This window comes from Strongylocentrotus purpuratus, unplaced genomic scaffold (genome assembly GCF_000002235.5).
Source record: "Strongylocentrotus purpuratus isolate Spur 01 unplaced genomic scaffold, Spur_5.0 spur5_scaffold_21, whole genome shotgun sequence".
Taxonomy (NCBI): domain Eukaryota; kingdom Metazoa; phylum Echinodermata; class Echinoidea; order Camarodonta; family Strongylocentrotidae; genus Strongylocentrotus; species Strongylocentrotus purpuratus.
The window spans coordinates 1540855-1563228 of record NW_022145607.1 but is presented as its reverse complement, the minus strand read 5'-3'; the positions used below and the strand labels follow the sequence as shown (position 1 = coordinate 1563228).

The 22374-nt window shown below is 37.5% G+C and overlaps 2 protein-coding genes across 2 annotated transcripts; one reads left to right on the top strand and one right to left on the bottom strand.

Annotated features, from left to right (window-relative positions):
• Window positions 1-8346: 8346 nt before the first annotated feature.
• On the bottom strand, window positions 8347-13973 carry LOC105447044. The gene is made up of 5 exons (XM_030995060.1): window positions 13926-13973; window positions 13406-13548; window positions 10240-10611; window positions 9645-9746; window positions 8347-8903 (listed from the first exon to the last, which is right to left on the bottom strand). Exons 1-5 carry the CDS (start codon window positions 13971-13973, stop codon window positions 8888-8890), a joined length of 681 nt encoding a protein of 226 aa, XP_030850920.1. The 3' UTR covers window positions 8347-8887.
• Window positions 13875-15901, top strand: LOC115928172. Its single transcript, XM_030995058.1, has 2 exons — window positions 13875-14590; window positions 15624-15901. Exons 1-2 carry the CDS (start codon window positions 14416-14418, stop codon window positions 15899-15901), a joined length of 453 nt encoding a protein of 150 aa, XP_030850918.1. The 5' UTR covers window positions 13875-14415.
• The last annotated feature ends 6473 nt before the right edge of the window (window positions 15902-22374 follow it).

The window sequence follows — 22374 nt, the reverse complement described above, 5'->3', positions numbered from 1 at the left end:
TGTTATACATAGATTGACCTCATTATCTTTTTGACATTTTGTATCGAATCATCTACTGTAATCTACTGAGAATCTTTGATAGCGAAAAAATGTGTTTCAAATCCGAAATAATGAAAGTTACAGTTTACACTTAGAATTGTTTGTAAAAGAGTTCTCTTTATGTCTAATAATTATCATGAGAATTTTAACGTGAAAGCTTACCGTTCCCTAATGCTCTGCTATGTCGAAAAACATGTTAAAACGGGGCCTTCAATCTTTCCCCTCATCAGCAGTGTTGACCGTGTTAACTGAATGTATCCCAGCTACCAAGGTTCACATGTATCTTCTTCAAATTTCAGTCAAAGTAACAAGTAACAACTCACTTGAAAGGTTAGTTCTTGAACGTGTGATGAAGAAACAAAATGAGGTTGAAATACTTGTCTTGCGCACGATCAGAAACAGGTCTGAGGGGTGATGTTCATAATAATGGCTTATCCGGTATTGGCACTATATGTCGAAACACGCAATGCATATTCGCCCCAGAAAATATTCTCAATACAGATTCCGTTTGCAGAATTAATTTATTATCCATAATTCGAGTCCCATGTATAACTAACGGACAAGATACAATCACTTAGATATTGAAAAGCACAGCGGTGCATAAATCTACCTAGTACAGAAAGGTACGTGGTGTACAGAGTGTGTGTGTGGTGTGTGTTATCTTTTGGCGCACTCCAAAACGAAACATTTCACATGAAATGCTTTGCAAAGTCATCGTCATAGCCATGCAAGGTATATTTCAATACATATTTATTGCTTAGTCAGTCGGAAAAAAACATTTGTGATGCAAATCATATATTTGGCCCGCGCTAGCTACCTGGGAGAGTACTATAGATTGGGCAGCTTAACAGCGACAGAGAAAGAGAGCAATATAGAAAGAGAGAGAGAGAGAGAGAGAGAGAGCGGGGGATAGCGGGGGAGCGGGGGGGGGGGGGGGAGAGAAAAAGCAAAAAGGAGGAGGGGCAACGCCGGGATTTGGGAATCTGATCCCAGTTATTGGTAAGTTGCCGTCCCAATTATCATGAGTGAAGAATAATGAGGTAAATGCCAATATTTGTTGGTCCTATCATGGACCTCGACTGCCAACTTCAACTGTGGTGAGGTCAACGAACTCAAACTTGGATTTCGATGGGTGAGGTCCGTAACATAATGTATAGTCTTCAAGCACAGACTCCAATGTGACACTCTGCCGCACTCCTAAAGCCTTGAGCAGAGCCTAGATGTCTCGGTCTCTAGCTGTATAAGTAAGTAAAGTGCATAATTATTGTAGTCATTTTGCAGTCACTGTTACGTACAAGGGTTTGTGCCTGTGAACTGGGAAACTTACGGAATAATATTATTTAGACTTTCCCAGAATCATACAGGTTTACAGGCACATGTTTTGCAAGGGGGCTTACACCCTTTGCCTGAATATCAAATGTTCCAGGTTATGAAATATTGCGGTCGAGCCGAAAAAAACATCTTAATGTGATAAGACTTGTATTTAATCATCTGTGATAAGACACAGACTTGCAAACTCGCGCATCGATCTCACTGTCTGGATATAAGCTGATATAATATTGATAGGAATATTTCAAATTGTGGGGTGGGGAGGGGAGAGCTGCAACCACCACACCCTGTCCCCGCCCCATCGTAAAGCTTTTAGTATAAGCTTTTTTCTATTTTATGGGTTTCTCATATGGCTCTCTTTAATTTACAGATGGATAAAGAGCTATACTGACTAGCAGATCAAAAGTATATTATTGTTTAATGTAGATGTGAATTCCGTGTAAACGGCTACCTAATCTTACTTACTCCAACTGATTTAGATGAACTGTTAATAGCTGCAACCTAATCATTGCTACCGAACAACTTTTGACAATATTTGCCTTAATCAAAATAGCGAAACTTTGCTGACCGTACCTTTTGCAGTTCATCAACAATCACGTTAATCACATATTCACTGATATCATGCGTGCATATATTAAAACATGATTTTAAGACTTGCCCAAGGTTTACAAGGCATAACAACCTATATATCACATGGAAGATTTCGTCCATAATATAGATGGCAATGAACTTTAAAGTGAAATAATTGATAGGGGTTCTGCTGTTCATTTCCAATGAACTGAAATAAATTAGACGGCCTAAATTGTTTTACTGTTGCAGTATTCGTCTCTCTCTCTCTCTCTCTCTCTCTCGCTCTCTTTCTCTTCCCCTCTCTTTTAGCTCTCTATTACGCTCCCCCCCCCCCCCTCTCTCTCTCTATGGGATAATGCGTATACATCATGACGGGAAATAGACCTGAAGTGAGCAGGGGAACAGAAAAAAAGAAAGAGAAAACGGGAAACTCGGGGGAAAACCGATAAAATGCGGACAAAGAATATCGAAATTAGGAATCCATAAACATATCTATTGATATGGATCGAGCTACTCCTATTGAAGAGTCGGTCACGGTGAGTGATGTTATTTGGCACAACTTCTCGATTCTTTTGTAAAAGATTGAACTCCTCCTTTTTCCCTTCTTTTATTGGACAGGGGGCGTCTTCGTTTTAAATTCTAATACGCAGTAGATGTATAGATGAATATGAAGAATATAACACTCGATCAGATCGTATAGAGTAGGAATATCGCTGTATCATAACTGATGTCAACTCTTTCCTTGCTATCAAATTTCAATTTCTGTGTATTCTTCTTTCACAACTTAAAATAAGGAATATTATGTACGCCTCCCAAGCTTAAACTGGTACATTTTATTTCTTCTAGGCGACAATATTCTTATTATTTGTTTTGTTCTAGTCTTTAACGCCTCATGAATTGCGAAGCATCTCGGTCTGCTATCCATATTAAACAATGATATTCTGACATCGTTTAATTCAAATATCTAAATGTAAAATCTCGCATCCAAAGGCTCCATAGCTCTGCCATCCACACATCTTTCCGTTGTTGTGATACTCTCCCATTGATCTGAAGACTGATGTTGTGTCTTCATCTCTTAAGACATGGCTCTCAAAACTTCAAGTCCAATGCAATAATGTGAGTTAAATTAAATCCAAAGACCCGATACTAATTGGCAATTCAGGAGAATGACATGTATTTATGTTTTTCATATTTTGCAATTCATGATTCTTACGATATTATTCGGATACTTGCAAATCAATTTCCCTTGATGATATTCTTAATTGGTACTGAATAAAAACAAACCCATTATTATATATATTTGTGTTTATCCAAGTCAGCTCCATATTATCAGCCACTCCCAAATGTTTAAAATTCGAATGCATAGTTAATGACCTTATATTATACAATGCGATTTCTTTTAAATCCAGGTCAGTCCCATGAAATGTGGCCATTCTCAATGTTTAATTTGTACCCACTTGCACAGCGCCCTCTTCATATCCATGTTCAATGTCCTGCTTGAGCAACATGTACATGTATTCACTTCTTTTATTTTATCTACAGCAATAGGCCTATGCATGAACATAATGATTGTTGTCTCACTCCTTTCGTTTCCAATTTTAAGGTTAACACCAATGTTTTCAGTCCGTTTGAATTATACTTACAACTAATTGTCCGTTGAATCTAGAAAAGACGACAGGTTATAGTTATTATTCATCGTTTTCCTTTCTCGGCATCCATGTGACTCTTTTGGTTGGCTCCGCTATTCACTTTTTTCTTGATTTTGTTTATGCTGAATAGATAATTATTGTAATAATAATAATATTAATCACCATCATCATCATCATCATCATCACCTTTGTCATCTGCAATTTCTTTCTACTATATAAGGACTACATTTGTTCAATCCTATTTTGATAAATGAAGCATTCGGAATTTCCCCTTCCATTTACATTTACATACGTATACAAAAATATACAAAACAAACACTCTTTGAAAATAAAAGAATAAGACTATGATAACCTTAATAATCGTCAGATTTTATTGTACTGTTCATAAACATGGAAAGTTCCCATTCTGTCATAATATGTCATCATAATAATTATGTAACCAAATCTTGGCACAACACATATTCTTTACTATGATTGTGAAAGACATTGCCCAGGATAGATGCGAGCAACCCTTGAGACTTGAAAGCATTTAAAAGAAATATAGGGCAGTTGCATTCATGACCCCTCCCAGCATACAATTGAAGGGAACATACTATCACAGTATCATATTCGAATATGATAACTGTACAAAGAATCATATACACTCATAATAAAAAGGAAATGAGACATTAAACAGAAGTATCATTCAAACTCAAAACATAATATCTTACAGTATGAGTCAATAAATTCACGAGAACACTTATACAGTTATCTCATTAGCAATACTTGGTAAATATAATGAAAGAAATAATTATATGCAAATCGGAAGAGGTTTATTATGTAATACAAAAATGAATGCTAGAAATCAAATCCTCCATCAATTTTACATATCGTCACATTAATAATTACCATCACATTTTTTCTTTTATATGAATGCAGTGTATATTAATTTCGATTTAATACGATTCAATTTGATTCAATGTGGTTCCATTTGTATTTTTCCAAGGTAAAACCATTGAAATGTTACATGGGATCTTTTTTGCAAGGAATAGAAAATACATATGTAAACACAAAAACAGTAATAATCGGAATACATAAGTGATAAATATATACACAGTCGTTGACATCTTAGACATTAAAACGTAAACTAACCTATAGCATGAGCACTAAGAAAGAATAAAAGGGGAAAAGGTATGAAAGGGGAAGAATGACAGTAGATCAAGGTTAGGAGAGAAGGAAATGAGTCAGAGGAAGGAGAACAATATAGAGAGAAAGGAAAAGAGCCGATGCAGGGTAAAGAACAGAGAAGTAGGGACGGTTGTAAGAAGAAGGAGAGAATATCATGAAATGATAAAGGTATTTAAGAAGAAGATAATGAACTCCCATTTTAAAATTAGTTAACACATTCGTATATTGACATGGAAGTGTAACAGAAGACAATTACGAAAAAGATAATATAATAAGAAAGAACCGGGAAATTAGAAGGGAAAGAAGGTGAAACTGACATAGTAAGTGCTGACATATTAACTTCATGAAAAGTTTTTTTTTTTTTTTTTAATATAATATATGTAGACAGGGTATGTGATGGTTTTCGAAATGGTTGATATTCGCATATTCCATTCAAACAAAAGCTAAACTGCAATAGAAGATGGAATATCAGTTTTCGCATTAGATTACAATGTCAGCTGTAAGTACAAGACTTAATTCATACGGGCAATTTAATATTGCAATTGTACATATCTATACAATTATTATCGTTATTCAATGTGAGCTGTTACACGCACTCATGGAAAAGGGAATGAAGGATTTCAGATAGCGGTATGTTCTACACTTTGCAGACTTGAGTCGTTTACCTGATCGCATCCAACAACATTCAAGTTAGTCTACCTTATAAAGAAAAGAAATCCAGTAACAACATACAACAGAGTAGTGAGCAAAATTGTTTTAAACTAAAATAATCAGGAATGCAAACAAGAACTTGTAGAGATTACATGTAGGCATACCACAACAATCGATTTAAGATCGATGGGGATAATGAATAAGACATGACCTACAGTCAGTGGGATACAGGGGTAAATCCCATGAGCTACAGAGCATAACACGAGTCGGCGCGACGACTGTTCACGTGAATGTACATAGTATGCTATTCCAATCACATTAACTATTACATCCTCACCGGGTACCTATTTTAAAACACCTGGGTGGGGAGGAGTAATGTAGATTAAATGCCTTGCTCATTGATATGAGTGTCGTACAGGGCCTCGAACACAAGATGTTTATACATTTCCAGTCAAGTGATGAAACCACTCGACTACGACACCTCTATGATAATGATGGAAAAAGAAGCAAGGAAATTCCGTAAATTAAAAAAGAACGTTAATTGCGCTGGTTCATGATTGATAAAACTCGACAATGAGGAGAGAGAAAGAGAGACAGCTATAGAGAAGGGGGTTATATAGGCCTATATATCTGAATTAGAGACTGGAGTAACAATAATTGAATTAAACATTTGTATAATTAATTTTATTTCAATGATGTGGACAAACGTCTGACTACTTCTAAGTTCAAAATCATATAATTATTGGATCAGTAGGGGTTTCATTAAACAACATAACAATAAGGAAATATTTATACAGTAGGCTTGCGGGTGCACCATGTGAGAGAGAGAGAGAGAGGGTTGAGAGAGAGAAGGAAATATTTATACAGCGCATTATACTGCCGGTTAAATCCCTTTGCGCTGTACATGGTAATGCAGAATATTATTGGATTCTGAAAACTAATGTCAACAACAAATATAGCCATGCTCATTGAAATACACCTAACTACATATACATTGGAACATATATACGCAATAAACGAAAAGATAGATACATACAGTAAACAAATTTAAGGCACATTATATTATTTACGTTCAAATTGTCATGCAAACATTCTTGTCACTTTATATCACAATACATAAATGAGGATGAATAAAATTCATCACGTTTAAATTCAAGATAATGGTTTCTAATATATATATATATATAGTTAGTTAGTCATGCGTGCAACAAAATAGAACTAAATTGTAAATAAACGACGTACGCCATTCTTTATAATCTAATCAATATATACAAAATACTCAATTTCAGTAAACAATATTTGGCGCTAGTTAACAATATTTTGCTGATACCCAACGGAATAGATCATGCTAATTAATACAAATACTTATAGTAACACCGCCGCAACAACCACATCATCAACAATACCACAACAATAACAACAAAAGCAACGACTGCTACTACTATTACTAGTGATATCAGTGCGCTATACAATAAACAATTAGTTACATAAATACAGAAATATATCAAAAATATTAAGCTGAATGCCACATGATTTACTCTTAATAATGTTCTTGCATTACATGTAATAGTGTACAATCACTAGATGAACTTGTAGAAAAACAGCTAATTGGATATTTAAGATTATTATGCATTTATACAGCCTTAATTTATAGTTAGTCAGTAATTTATAACTTGCGTTGCAAAGACCCTCCTCTGTATGGGCACATACAATTTGGCTACGTTATTTACAAATTATCAACAGACAAAATTACCAACTCAAATATATCAGACAAGATTTTTTTTCCCTTTCAAAATAAAAATCATAAATCATAAGAACCTTTAATATGATACATGCAACAGTTCATACACAAGATATATTGGATAGAACAACTATACAGTATTTTATTTGTGAAATAAAAAGTGGTCTTCATTTGGCCTTTTTGGAAGGTCGATACAGGCCTTAATATACGAATAAATACATTCCTTCATTTCCTATCTGTGGATACAACTTCGAACGGTTTTGCCTATAACTCTTTCGCTTGTAGGAAATCACATGCTTACATCGTCAATATAAGCATATCAATAATAAAATCGTTTCTATGTTTACATTGAGAAAATCAATCTATATTTTTGGTTTAAGTAGTCATGCACACAGAAAATAAGCCTGCAAGTTAGCAAGTTTCATGACCTTGTTCGATAGTGTGTTTTTGATATAGATGATGGGGTATTAATAAATTATGATTACGTGGCTCAGAAAAGGGTAAAATAGAAACGGTCATCATTTTTGTTTTTACTTTTTGTTGGTTCGTTTATATGTTGGTTCGTTTATACTTTTTGTTCTCTGTATATATATTCATGTTATTTTTTATTTTTGCATTACCGTTTGCATATTCTGTATTTATATATTTTATTTTATTTTAACAAATTAATCTCACTTGTTCATGTTTGCCGTGTTTATAGTCTCTCATTTATAGCATCCATTTTGGTTCTGAGAAGTAATAGATGACTAATAGATAAATCATAAAAGACAATTGATTTTAATGGCACAGAAATCATTTTGACAATGCCTGTTGCACACGAGGTTGCGTTTAGATTGCTTTATTTCCTTGCTTTAACCTAGCTAGGTGATTCAGTTAGGATATAACACTCTTAATTCGAAGGGAGGTTTGCACTGTTTGATTTGCACTCACTTTTCGGTACGATATTACTCTCTTATGTTTCGTCAATGCCTCCGCCAATCGCTGACGCGGGAGGTTGTGGGTTCGAACCCCGGCCGCGTCATACCAAAAGACGTTAACAGACGGGAGTTGCTGCTACCTTGTTTGGCGTATAACAATAAGGGATAGAGCAACGTCGATCTGGCGCTGCTTAGTGGCTGCCGGGCTCACGATCAATTGGGCAAAAAGAATTTCCATTTTCGGTTTAACTTAATAAAATTTGGAGTGGACTTTAAAAGATAATTATTATTATTATTGTTATTATTATATACTCTAGGAACATACAATATCGTGTACATTCTCTACATAGCAAATGTGGTGTGTAAAGCACTGCTAGTTGCACAATTCAAATTCGAATAGAATTATTACTTATTTACTTTTCTAATAATGAATATTTTTCCATCGTACATTTAATAAAATTTCAATCATGATATTTTACAACATTTTGGCCCTTTCACAAGGTTTGAGATTTTCAGCGTGTAAATCCACTTAACACCCTTTAAAGTATATTAAATGCAAGAACAGTAAGAGTAACATTATGAAGGGAATTCAAAATCACAATCACAAGAGCTGCAATACCGATGTAAAGCATACACATCCGTATAAATCATATGAATGTCAACGTGATTCAGTGGATGAATACTGAAATCGATTGCATGACAATGGTAAAAGAAAAGGGATGATGATTGAGGCACTTTTCATTTCAGCCCATATTTCCTGTTTGTGTGCAAAGATTGTCTGCTCCGTCTGATTCGTCAGATCGAGTGTGGTGCCATCTCTACGATTAATCAAATAAAAGACTATAGTGATGGGGATAGAGAGAGAGCGAGAGAGAGAGAGAGAGAGAGGGGGGGGGGGAGAGAGAGAGAGAGAGAGGGAGAGAGAGAGAGAGAGAGAGATAGAAACAGAGAGAAGTGTAAATGTGTGCATCAACATACAAACAGCGCTACATTAAAAAATAATCACATAGAGCAGTAAACGGAGGGCAAAGAAGAGAGATTGAATATCACACAGCTTTACGTCAAACAGAACCATCTTTACAAATTTAATTTGAATTTAATTGAACTTATTTTCTTTTACAACATGAAAACGGGCACAATCTGTTAATCAGTTAATGAATACGTAGAAAACGTGTTGATACAAACATGCGCGAATAATGTAAAGAAATAAGCCAACATGTAATATAAAAAATAGTATAAATAACTTTAGTTTATCACTTCGCTAATCCAGTAACCTAAGCCTATTATGCAATAGGCACCCTTGGACATTCATGATTACACATTTCCAAAGGAATATTAATTTACATGCACGCCATTTGTCAACTCTTTGATACATTTTGCACCAATTGATGTGAGACTATAGTCGTTATTTTACCACCAAAAGCCATTTTCAAACCTTTTCTTTTTGAGGTAAGTCTTTAATAAGTATAGTTTTTTAAATGCTGTTGAAATTCAACCTTTTCATTTGTTTGACCTACAAATGGGACATGTAGAACCTTAAAGAGCATTGCAAGCCTGGAAGTAAGAGTTTGAAGGACTTACCGACGCGGTTTTCCATGCTCCACCTCCACCTCCATGACCTGATCTTTATTGCAAGCAATTATGACATCATCCACGGCCTCATCTGACCCGCATCGTATGAATCTACCAGTATCAAAATAGACGCAATACAGCATTTCTCCTTTCGTGCTCCTCGTGGTTTTTCGTATTGTTTTAATTTGATTCTACAAGATGGAAATGCTCATCAACAATTTAAAAGACCAAATGCCCCAATTTACGATTTCTCTCGTGATAGACTATTGTTAAACGACTATTCTCACTCATGGGCGAATGGTATGAAACCAATTGCAAATCATCTGAAAAAGGAATTTATGTTTATTTTGAGATATGAAAGATAAGTACTATTTAATCATTTAATATGAAAATTCTTAATATAAACAGTGTACACTTTTTTCGGAGGGGGGGGGGGGACTGAGTGTATTATGGATAGGAAAAGGGATTGGAGAGAGAACGAGAGAGAGAAAGAGGGAGAGAAAGAGAGAGGGAGAGAGAGAGAGAGAGAGAGAGAGAGAGAAGGGGGGGGGTAAAAGAAATGAAACATATCAAAGTACTCTTTTAACAAATGATATTGTCTCACCTGATAATCTTCAGATGTTTGAGGTTGTGTGGTGAACTGAAAGCTTGTAAAATCAGTTCCATCTTACTGTTGCCAATGCCAAGATCCCTGAATGTCACCTTGACAAGCTGAGGGGAGATATTCAGAAGGGCATTGAGTATTGAAGTGGGCTCCTCGTGGAAACCAGCCGGTCGACGACCATACTCATGTGTTTGAATGGTGAGTTCTGTTGCTCCTGGTAGATGGATCCTCTGGATGACGTCACAGTTGATCGTTCTCTCTGCCTCTATAGTGACCCTTTTCACACTATCAAACATCGAACCACAATCCTGCCATACTTCTAGTGTGCTAGTATCCACTGTCAGCTCAGTCAGGTTGGGGCTCGTGGTACAACTCTGGTCGTGATCATGTACATACAAAAAAGGCAATCAAAGTGCACTAGCAAATGTAGTAGGTTCGATTGTTGGTAAATATATAATGTTTCATGAAAAAAGCAACACAAATTGTGAAAATGGATTATGCTAGCCTCATGGGTATTGTAGAATATAAACAAGGATTTGTAAAAGACATAGGCCGAGCAAATGCGAGAAATCTTTTGCAAAGGCAAGTACAAGTATAAGCATGATAATCAAAGTCTTCAAAACAAATCTGTTTGGCTTTCATGCAATACAATTGTACATGTATATCATTCATTATTTCCTAATAGAGGTATGTTAAAGGTGAGTACAGTTTATAGATTCAATGAAACGGAAACCAGCCTAATTCAGCCATACGTTAGGATAAACATTAACTAAATAATTTCAAATCAGTCAAATGCAAGTATTCCGTACATCGTATATACAATAATCAAATAAAATGTAACTAGAACACATGTATCAGAATTTGAAATAGTAATATTGAAAAGGATTTTTTTTTAAATTAAAAATTAAAAATGTATATCGCGATTAGAACATTTAAACCTTTATCGCTGTATATAGCGTTAATTAATCACATTACTTGAAGTGTGATGCACAGTGGGCCGTTTAAAAATGTCCGATGCCAAATTTTACTGCAGGATTAACAGATATTTAATATGAAACATGTCTACAAGTACAAATATACCACCATATAGTTGAGCGTTTGAAGTAATGTTTCGTCCCAACAGATTCTTATTTGTAGGTGTTATAATGCATAGGCATATCGTGAGAAAGGCGGGCGAAGTAACCGTGTCCCCCATTGAAGAAAAATATAGGCGAAACAAGACATTGTATGGGTATAAAACCTTTTTTTTGCTCCTTGCCATTATGGTCATGTCGAAATGATGATGCATGTTTTACATGATTTGTATGAAATAACAATTCATTTAAACACCCAAATGCATTATAACACCTGAGAATAAGAATATAGTTATATATATTAACGCAATTTGTACTGCCCTTTCTTTCAACAATGATATAGATACATGTTATTCCTTTCCTTTTTCAAGTGTCACATTTGTTTTTTGTTATGTTTTTTTTTTTTATTAGAATCCCTTTGGAAAACATTTCGCTTTAGTTGAATGTTCCACTACGTTAACATCCGTAAATGACTAAACGATTGAAAATTGTAATGAATATCAATAAACAGATAAAGCTAACAAATAAAGATGATTATTTGTAGGGCTTGGTAATGCAGTGGCAAATCAGATGGTGACAATCAACAACAACAAAAGGGGGAGGGGGTCATTACATTTCTCAGATGCCCTCGTATTCTTTAAAGCCTCTCTTCATAATGAATTATGTATTATACTTGTTCTGTTTTTTTCCTTCTTAATCGTTTGATTGAAATGTCGTAGTTTTACAATGTTTTTAATTTCCCATTGACTCTTTTTTTTTTTTTACACATTGTTTGAATTGAGGTTGGAATATGGAAATAAATGATTTAAATTGAATTGAAAGTGTTGGGAGCCACAAATTCGACAAAAATGTGATGGCAAAATTTCACTTAAATCATATCATAATGTGAAAAAGGACTTCTGCAAAGATCCCCCCCCCCCCAACAAAAAAAAGAAAAATGTATTTGAAGATAAAAATGATCAAATAATAACATAATTGGGGTTTTCTGTTGTGCTGTTGTATTCTTTTATCAATATTTATGACATCCTCTTTTACATTATGATACAATTTAAGTGAAATCTTTCCATCAAATTGTTGGGGCCCAACAATTCAGAGGGGCTTCAATTATCTGACCAGCAACCAAAAGTACGTCTTTCCTTCGTAATTTCATAGGTCTATTTACTTTGAGTTTATTTCTTTGTAAGCGCTATGGAGTTTTGTATTTATCTTTTCTAAATATTCGATACATAGTAAGAAGAGAAAAAGCAAAGGTTTATGACATTTAAGTGCCGTTGTGGGTGGGGAGGGGGGGGGGGGGGTAAATTGCATAATTAAGGACCCATTCTTATTTTGTATAATTATGCCAGATAGTGTTTTGCCGAAGGAGGGGGGGGGGGAGGGGGGCGTTTGTCCCTATTCTCGATCCACCATTATTCACCCCGTGGAGTGATCACGTGGGGCCAGAGGATATCATTGCTGACACACAGCGCCTTGTAAACCCTGGAAAAGGAGCTGTTTGAATTCGATTATTATTATTATTACTATTATTATTATTATTAATATTTTAATTATTATCAATTATCCTCTGAGAAACACTTCTCCAATGAAAAGGGTCTCAATCTGTCGTGCAAACTTATTACAGGCTCTTGGTGTATATTTTTATATGGATTATCACCAGTTTAACCTGGCTGCATTGATACAATGTTATGCGTAATGTTGACATTTCAACAGCCCCTCCTAGATATAGTTTTGAAAGAACTAATTAAAGTGATCAATTCTTGTTCATCATAGAAGCCGCCCATTGCCATTTTTTAATATATTTGGATGAAGTATAGCTGTGAAAAATATTGTTTTTACTATCAATCTTTAATATTACGTTTGTCTGTTTTTGTATTTGACAGAAAGTTTACTTTTCGCATCAACTTCCCGAAACTTTCAGCTTTTCCTACCTGCTTCCTCTTAACGGTGTATACTTTGAACAGTAAAATCGTACAATTTCGTTTGACGATATAGGAAAGAGTGCACCTCTAGTAAAACAAAACATGTATTGATTTGCTAAGAGTCCCCAAAAATGTGATCAAATCAATACCTTTGCAGATGATGCCATCGATGACGATGTTGAGTAGAAGTCATCGTGAAACTGACTGCCGAGTGACAGCTTCTCCAGATGAGTCATCTTACAGACGAACTGAGCGAGATCACGTGATGCAGAGGGACGTTCATTGAGACTCAAATAGTTGAGCTCAAGAGTCTCAATCTGTTTTGATAGCAACATTTTGTTGAATGAATGTTAATAAAAACCAAATAAAACTATATTAAAAAATCAACAGTATGTTTGATATATATTAATATCGTTGCCACATTAAAAAAAAAAGTCTTAACACAATGGCATTTATTGTGTTTAATGATGTTTAAATCTTGACATCTGAAATGATTACTGATTGCAATAGTTCCTGAATTCCTTTGCGACCGATATACATTGCATCATGTTACAGTAGCCTTCCTCATTCATTTTGAACAAGCTCTACGTTATTCTGACATTTGATTTAAATAGCACTTTTAAAAATGAATTTTACATAATAAGAAATTTTATCGAACGAAGGGCGATATAAATGGTTTACATTCATCAGTGACATCACGAGTTCGCGGCGGCTTCTCTTCTGTGATGACCCTTAGCGGCATCTTGATAGAAAACAATAACATGCCGACACCCTTTGAGTCAGCCGCGCGGCTTCTTTCATGTACGCGTATCTATAAAAGGAATGTGCGCAATGTATGTTTCGAATTTATATATGGAATTATTTTAGCCGGGATATATTGGTTCTCACGGTGTTGGCGTGAGAATCCTCATTCACCTTGCAGATTTTTTAGAGGATGGTCATAGACATTATTCGGTGGCAAATTAATTTATTGGACTTTATTGAGGAAACATTGTAGTCGGCAACTATTATACTTCGATTCCACATCGGATTTACAGAAGGGAACATTTTAATACAACTTGGTTCTTCAGAGTAATTATATACGGCGACGGGATTTTGAATTGTGTACATTTGGAGTTCATAACTGGTTAACTTTATATTAGCTACATAACTTTGTTAATTGTATCATCGCGTCGGGAATTATAATGCCGAAGGCTAAGCAGCAATCCAGGTGGACAACTGTTGACCGAACTGGGTCCTCACGTCCACGGAGAACTGCAACTGCAACAGCTCCGCCTTCCCAGCCCGTATCAGAGCCTCTCGTCCAGGCACCGCAGCCGAACCCCGGAGTGGAGCAGCGGGGACCTGGTCCATCCGCAAGTGAGTACGATTCTAGGCCGTTGGTTTGCGCGGGTATTGATACATTAAACTCAATTGGAGGCCCTGAGCAGGCGCAGCAGGTGGGGCTTATGATCAATGCCCCTCCCTTGTTGGCAACTCCTCGGGAGGTGCTGGGGTCAGCTGTTCCTCGCGCATTGCGGGATAGAATCTGGAAAGGCGAGTTTGTTGATTTAGGGGCCTTGCTAAAAAATGTCCCCGTTCCAGACGGCAGCGCACCCACGGTTATTGCCCTGTCGGGGTCGACATTGCAGGTACAACCGCAGCGAGGGGTGCCGCGAATAACCTCAATAGAGCAATGGACCAGCGCATTTTTGGTATTTGCGTCTATATACACCGAGAAGCATATAGTTCGGGCCTTAGAGATGTTTAAGTATATGGACACCGTCCGGACGGCGGCTAGATTTGGCGGCTACGGCTGGCGCACATACGATGCGCAGTTTAGGCTGAGGCAAGCAAGAGAACCCACTAGATCATGGGCTGTCATTGATAGTGAATTGTGGCTTATGACTGCCACAGCACCATGCACGCATTCAACCCCCGCCTACTACGGTGATGCAATTCGTGAAAGCGACCCCTTCGGCCAGACAAATTAATAGTGTTTGTCCTTTTTGGATCTGCCAGTAGCACGATTTACTCACATTCTTTCAGAAAAGGCGCGGCCACATTAGCCGCTATGACCGGTTTGACGCAGGGGAAATTGAGAACACGGGGCGCTGGTCCTCGGACGCGCATAAGAGATATGTTCGTATTAGTATGCTACCTGTTGCATAATTCATGATGTATTGTACCATATTACTTCTTTAATCATTTGAGTTTAAGGAAGCGTGTTAAGAAAAATTATCAGTTATTTGGGTTGATCTATATGTTTAAATAGTATTTATAATTGACTCATGTTTATGCATGAGGCAGTTGAAGATCAATATTGTTACATTTCATTGGTGATTTTGAAACGAGTTATCAACAACAATGAGCTGCCGGAAGTTTTCCTTTTTTCTTTTCATTCCTGCTGTAGGTTGCCAGTCTCGTACAATCCTGCTCATAGGCGATTCCATGATCCACTGGTTAGCCGCCTTCGCGCATCGTAAGGGAAAACAAGGTTTGGGGTCGGCAGCCAACGTCGTTTGGAGAGGAAGGAGGGGCCTTAAGCTAGGTCAACTAAGTGGACATGTCCAATGGGTGTTGCCCGGTTCCTCTCCGTCGCACATCGTTCTGCACGTGGGGACGAACGACGTCGGGCAAGCTAAAAAAGACGAATTGTTCTTGCTTTTGGATACAACACTCGGACAATAGGCCTGTTTACTAATGATATGCGAGTGACGTCATAATCCCTCGCACCCTAGCGATTGTTACTACGTAGGGCAAGCTTTGCGTGGTGCGGCACGGTCGCCACATTGTTTTTCCATGCCCGCTACGCTATACACATACAAAGCCATTGCTAGCGACCGCGACGTTTTTTCACCCTAATTTCTACAATGGCATCGCCTTCGACATCGAGTTGTAGTTCCAGCAAGCCGTTTTCGCAGTGGACAGTGAAGGAGCTCACCGATTATTTAAGAAAGAGAGGAGTTACGACATCAGGGTACAACAAACAGAAACTAGTTCAACTTGCGACTGCTGTGGCCGATATCGCTTTGCCCCAAGACCCGGACCTTGCGAGCTTCGACTCCGCACGGTCGCTGCGGGAGAAGTTGGAGCGTGCGGGGTGCTCGTTCGACGACCCAATGAAAATCACCGGCTACACCGAGAACTTTGAAAGTATACCAGATTTCGGATTATACGACATTTTCAACTACCTGATAGTAAATAGAACTGACTACGACAGAAAGAAACTCAAAGCATATAATATGTCGATTCCAAAGTCCTTTCTTCCACAATTCTTAATCCATATTTTACACTTCTCCAGGTTCGTCTTTGGTTTGGGGAACGGGATGAAAAACACACCATTCATATGGGGTCTGTCTGCGTACCGTGAATCGCTGTTACACGTGCCGTAACAGCAATGCTTACCTCCCATTTTTGCGATATTTCGTCGGATTTCGGAAAATAAAATCGAAGATTTGTCATGTACAACTGAGAAAAACTATATTTATTTTGATTATATACCCTAAGGTTGGAAAACAAACAGTTTTAAACGAAGTTTATTAGGACGATGATCAGCCTTTTTTTCCTCGCATTCCCCACATCGCCGTATACAAAGTGTGTGTAGCAGGGCCGTAGCAGACACTGCGCTCGGTTTGTTTGCCAGAGCTTACAACCGTGTGCAAATTTAAAGGTCCGTGAATACATTAGTAAACAGGCCTATTGCACGAACATTTCCCCAATGCCCGCATCATTTGGTCGGATATTTTGCCTCGCAGGACCTACAGCGGCTTCAGTAAAGACGAGCAGCCCAAAATTGATCGGACGCGGCGAGCTCTAAACAAGCACGCCAGGCGCATATGCCGCACGATCGGGGGCAGTGCTTTGACTCACCTGGGCATCAGGCACGAGCGGCGCGAGCTGTTTAGGAATGATGGTATTCATCTCTCCGAGACCGGAAATAATATGTTTCTTCATAGCCTTATTAAGGGGTTGGAAAACATGGCATAGATTTTCGTGGAGTTTTTTGTTATTCAAGTCATAATGAAACGTAGTAATCACGTTTGTTTCGGGTAATTGGTCTATTTTTATTTAGCTCAAGCTTTGTAATTACAAAACTCGTACGTTATAGCAAAAGAGACTTATCAGGCTAGTGGTTTTTATTAAGATGTTAAGTTGATTTATTTAACGTATAGATATATATATATATACAGTATATGTTTCCCCATTTTGATGTTTAAAGGTAGTTATTAGGTTTCGGGTAATTGGTTTATTTAGCTCGAGCTTTAAAAGCATAAAACTTTTATGTAACGCGAAAGAGACTTATTAGGCTAATGGTTACGATTAACATGTTAAGTTTATTACATATATATACCCGGATTTTGATGCTGTGTATTTCAGTTAATGAAAATTACAAAGCTTTCTCATGAGCTTGGTCACAGTTGGGACCATGAACGCGTTTTTCATTGAAGACTGCTTTTGGTTTTAAATGAAAGGTAGTTATCTCGTTATTTTGATTAATTGGTTGATTTAGCTTAAGCTTTGAAATTTCAAAACGTGGGTATTGAACAGATATGGTAATTGGTTGAATGCATTATGTTCAAGTTCAAGTTCGCGTACTTTGTACATATATATATATATAGCCGTTTTGTGGCTTTGTTTTATTTACCGATTATTGCAGAGTGTTTTCATGAGCTTAGTCACAGTCGTGGCCATAAATGTGCTTTTAACTTATAGTTTTTGGTTGGAAACGAAAGGTACATGTAGTTATCACGTTATTTTGGCTAATTGGTTGGATTCAATATGTTCACGTTCAAGTTTGTGTACTTAGTTCATATATATATATAGCCGTTCGTGGCTTTGTTTTACTATACTTACTGTTATTGCGGAGTGCTTTCATGAGCATAGTCACAGTCGAGGTCATTAAGGTGTTTAATTTATTGTTTTTGGTTGAAAACGAAAGGTGGTTATCACGTTATTTTGGTTAGTTGGTTGATTTAGCTCAAGCTTCGAAATCGCACAACGTTGGTATTGAAATGAAATTAAGGTAATTGGTTGAATTCAATAGGTTCAAGTTCGTGTTCGCGTTTAAAACGCGTAGTGAAACGAAAGTAACCCATTAGAATTTAGGGTGAAATTACTATGTCAGTTTATATGCGTACATTACGCGATAAAAATATATACGCTCAGTGGCGGCGGGCGGTGCCCGTGTGGCGGAAATTGGCATTTTTGCCTCTTCGCATATATATATGTGTATGTGTATATATGTTAATATATACATATAAAGGTTATTATGTGTATTACACACTGCTGCAGAATACCCCATGGGAAGGTTGCGTTTTGGAGAATATGATTTGGATTATTTTAATTGGCCATTGTATCTTGCAGAGCTCAATATTTATTGGTTTCCGGTAAGGGCCCCGATGATAACAGGTATCCTGTTTATTTATAACATGTACCCGCCTGTAAAGTAGGCATCTTTTCGCCTGTTTAATGCAGTGGAACCGTGTGTCTTCTTTGTATGCAGAGGGGTGTTATACGTATAGCCCACTTTGTGGTACTCACAGTTAAATTCCATATGAGAAGGTAAACTCTGTTCGCCCTCTTTAATGAGGAAACAGTGTCGCCTTTTTACGGGCTGTGGGGGGTTGTACACAAGTTCTCGTCTGTTGACGGCCCTGATGCAGAGAGTACTTTGGATTGGACATGCCGGCTCCATCCAGTTTTTCAGAGCTCAATATTTATTGTTTTCCGGTAAGGGCCCCGATGATAACAGGTATCCTGTTTATTTATTTATAACATGTACCCGCCTGTAAAGTAGGCATCTGTTCGCCTGTTTAATGCAGTGGAACCGTGTGTCTTCTTTGTATGCAGAGGGGTGTTATACGTACAGCCCACTTTGTGGTACTCACAGTTAAATTCCATATGAGAAGGTAAACTCTGTTCGCCCTCTTTAATGAGGAAACAGTGTCGCCTTTTTACGGGCTGTGGGGGGTTGTACACAAGTTCTCGTCTGTTGACGGCCCTGATGCAGAGAGTACTATGGATTGGACATGCCGGCTCCATCCAGTTTTTCATGTGCAGATACTTGTATAAATTGATCAAAAGATTCGAAAATGATACCCGGGTCCTTCCCTGGGGCAGATTGGAGCAGTGTAACGTTTAAGTAAACGTATTTTATATTCAGTTGGGAAAGTTTGTGTCGTAGTTGTTATTATTGTCATGATGTTGATATTCAGGGTAACAAGATTCCATCCTCTATTAAATCTCAAGTACCCGCAAAAACGCATCCCGTTTCATTTGTTACTGTGAATGTAAGAAATTTTATCGAACGAAGGGCGATATAAATGGTTTACATTCATCAGTGACATCACGAGTTCGCGGCGGCTTCTCTTCTGTGATGACCCTTAGCGGCATCTTGATAGAAAACAATAACATGCCGACACCCTTTGAGTCAGCCGCGCGGCTTCTTTCATGTACGCGTATCTATAAAAGGAATGTGCGCAATGTATGTTTCGAATTTATATATGGAATTATTTTAGCCGGGATATATTGGTTCTCACGGTGTTGGCGTGAGAATCCTCATTCACCTTGCAGATTTTTTAGAGGATGGTCATAGACATTATTCGGTGGCAAATTAATTTACCCTCCACCAACCCCAACTTCATTTTCCTCCTTACGTTTTTCAAGTGTATTCGATAGTATGTTTTACTAAATATTATGTGGTCAGGAAGCGTGTCAAGTGATTAACATAACGGATTAATCATGTTTGTTTTTTCCCCTCAGTCAAGTAATCTTGATGTCGAAGCAATGCTTGGCAGGTTGGGGCTTTCCTGCATCACAATTAAAGGAGATTTTATATATAACAACGTTGTTGATATAGCCGAGTAACAATTTTGGTCTCAGCTCGTTATACCATATTTTGTCGTTGTTGTTAATTCGATTATATATATTGGCATTATTGTTTTGCAAGCAATACGATTTTGTAATAATGGTTTTGTTGGTCTAGGAGATAAGTTATGATTGACATGATATGTGTTTTGTCTCACAGATATAAATGCAATAATGCATGGAAATTGTTTTACATGCTTTAGGTCAAGCAATCGAATATATACGATACAGGGTAATCTCGATTAAAGGAGATTTCATATGTAACAATGTTGTTAATATAGCAGAATAACATTCCTGGTCCCAGCTCGTTATATTATATTTTGTTGTTACCTGTATTAGGTCCATGATTATATACAACGGCATTTCTGCTGTAGCATGGTAAATTTAACGGGACCAATTAAGAACCTCGTTATACCGATTTATCGCTGTATACAGTGGGTTTAACATTATTTAGTGAGTGTGTTCACGAATTAAAGGAGAATTGTATTCCCAAAGGACATGCAGGGTAATGCTATATCAAATTGAAAGTTTACTCGGATTTGGAGCAAATTGCTTGGTCGCACGAATATCTGCGGTTTTATAACGAATGGCTCCGCAGTCGTGGGCCGTGAGGGAATTTTGTCCCGGTCACGTTTCTCAGATCAGTGGTCTGAAGATCGGGTTTGTTTCGCCCTCACCTCATCCGAAAGGGGGTCACGGAGTGGCCTCGGGGGGGGGGGGGGGGGGATCTAAACACGCGAATTTTTGGAATTTGCATTGTGACATGCGGAAATTGGCATTTTTGCCTCTTCGCATATATATATATGTGTATGTGTATATATAAAGGTTATTATGTGTATTACACACTGCTGCAGAATACCCCATGGGAAGGTTGCGTTTTGGAGAATATGATTTGGATTATTTTAATTGGCCATTGTATCTTGCAGAGCTCAATATTTATTGGTTTCCGGTAAGGGCCCCGATGATAACAGGTATCCTGTTTATTTATAACATGTACCCGCCTGTAAAGTAGGCATCTTTTCGCCTGTTTAATGCAGTGGAACCGTGTGTCTTCTTTGTATGCAGAGGGGTGTTATACGTATAGCCCACTTTGTGGTACTCACAGTTAAATTCCATATGAGAAGGTAAACTCTGTTCGCCCTCTTTAATGAGGAAACAGTGTCGCCTTTTTACGGGCTGTGGGGGGTTGTACACAAGTTCTCGTCTGTTGACGGCCCTGATGCAGAGAGTACTTTGGATTGGACATGCCGGCTCCATCCAGTTTTTCAGAGCTCAATATTTATTGTTTTCCGGTAAGGGCCCCGATGATAACAGGTATCCTGTTTATTTATTTATAACATGTACCCGCCTGTAAAGTAGGCATCTGTTCGCCTGTTTAATGCAGTGGAACCGTGTGTCTTCTTTGTATGCAGAGGGGTGTTATACGTACAGCCCACTTTGTGGTACTCACAGTTAAATTCCATATGAGAAGGTAAACTCTGTTCGCCCTCTTTAATGAGGAAACAGTGTCGCCTTTTTACGGGCTGTGGGGGGTTGTACACAAGTTCTCGTCTGTTGACGGCCCTGATGCAGAGAGTACTATGGATTGGACATGCCGGCTCCATCCAGTTTTTCATGTGCAGATACTTGTATAAATTGATCAAAAGATTCGAAAATGATACCCGGGTCCTTCCCTGGGGCAGATTGGAGCAGTGTAACGTTTAAGTAAACGTATTTTATATTCAGTTGGAAAGGTTTGTGTCGTAGTTGTTATTATTGTCATGATGTTGATATTCAGGGTAACAAGATTCCATCCTCTATTAAATCTCAAGTACCCGCAAAAACGCATCCCGTTTCATTTGTTACTGTGAATGTAAAATAAAATAAAATGTATATGGAACACTTTGCAGTTTCCAAAGGATTACAGAAATAATACAAAACGGGAACGAAGAGATTCGATTTTTCATTTTGTAGGTTTTTAAATTAAACTATTTAGTCTCATCAGTATTCACAATTAAAAAGGTGTCTTTCCATCAGTAATTCCGTAGCACTTCGAATCGTCATATGAAATTTAAAGAATGGTAAATATTATTCACTATCAATCATATAATCTTCACTCTGTTTTTGTATTATGACAGAAGGTTCACTTTTAACACCCACTTACTGAAGCGATCAACTTTTCCTACCTGATTCTTCTTAACGGTGTTCCAATAGGGACAGAAAATTGTACACTTTCGATTGACAATATAGGAAAGAGTGCACCAACAGTATAAGCAAAACATGTACTGATTTGCTAAGAGTCCAACAAAATATGA

Excerpts from the sequence above, each read along its gene's own strand:
- LOC115928172 (XM_030995058.1), top strand. The coding sequence starts at position 14,416 with ATGCCGAAGGCTAAGCAGCAATCCAGGTGGACAACTGTTGACCGAACT. Across the intron at positions 14,591-15,623 it reads GGGACCTGGTCCATCCGCAA|GTTGCCAGTCTCGTACAATC; the intron begins GTGAGTACGATT and ends TTCCTGCTGTAG.
- LOC105447044 (XM_030995060.1), bottom strand. The coding sequence starts at position 13,973 with ATGCCGCTAAGGGTCATCACAGAAGAGAAGCCGCCGCGAACTCGTGAT. Across the intron at positions 13,549-13,925 it reads AGCCGCCGCGAACTCGTGAT|ATTGAGACTCTTGAGCTCAA; the intron begins GTCACTGATGAA and ends CTATCAAAACAG. Across the intron at positions 9,747-10,239 it reads AAACATCTGAAGATTATCAG|ATTCATACGATGCGGGTCAG; the intron begins GTGAGACAATAT and ends TGATACTGGTAG.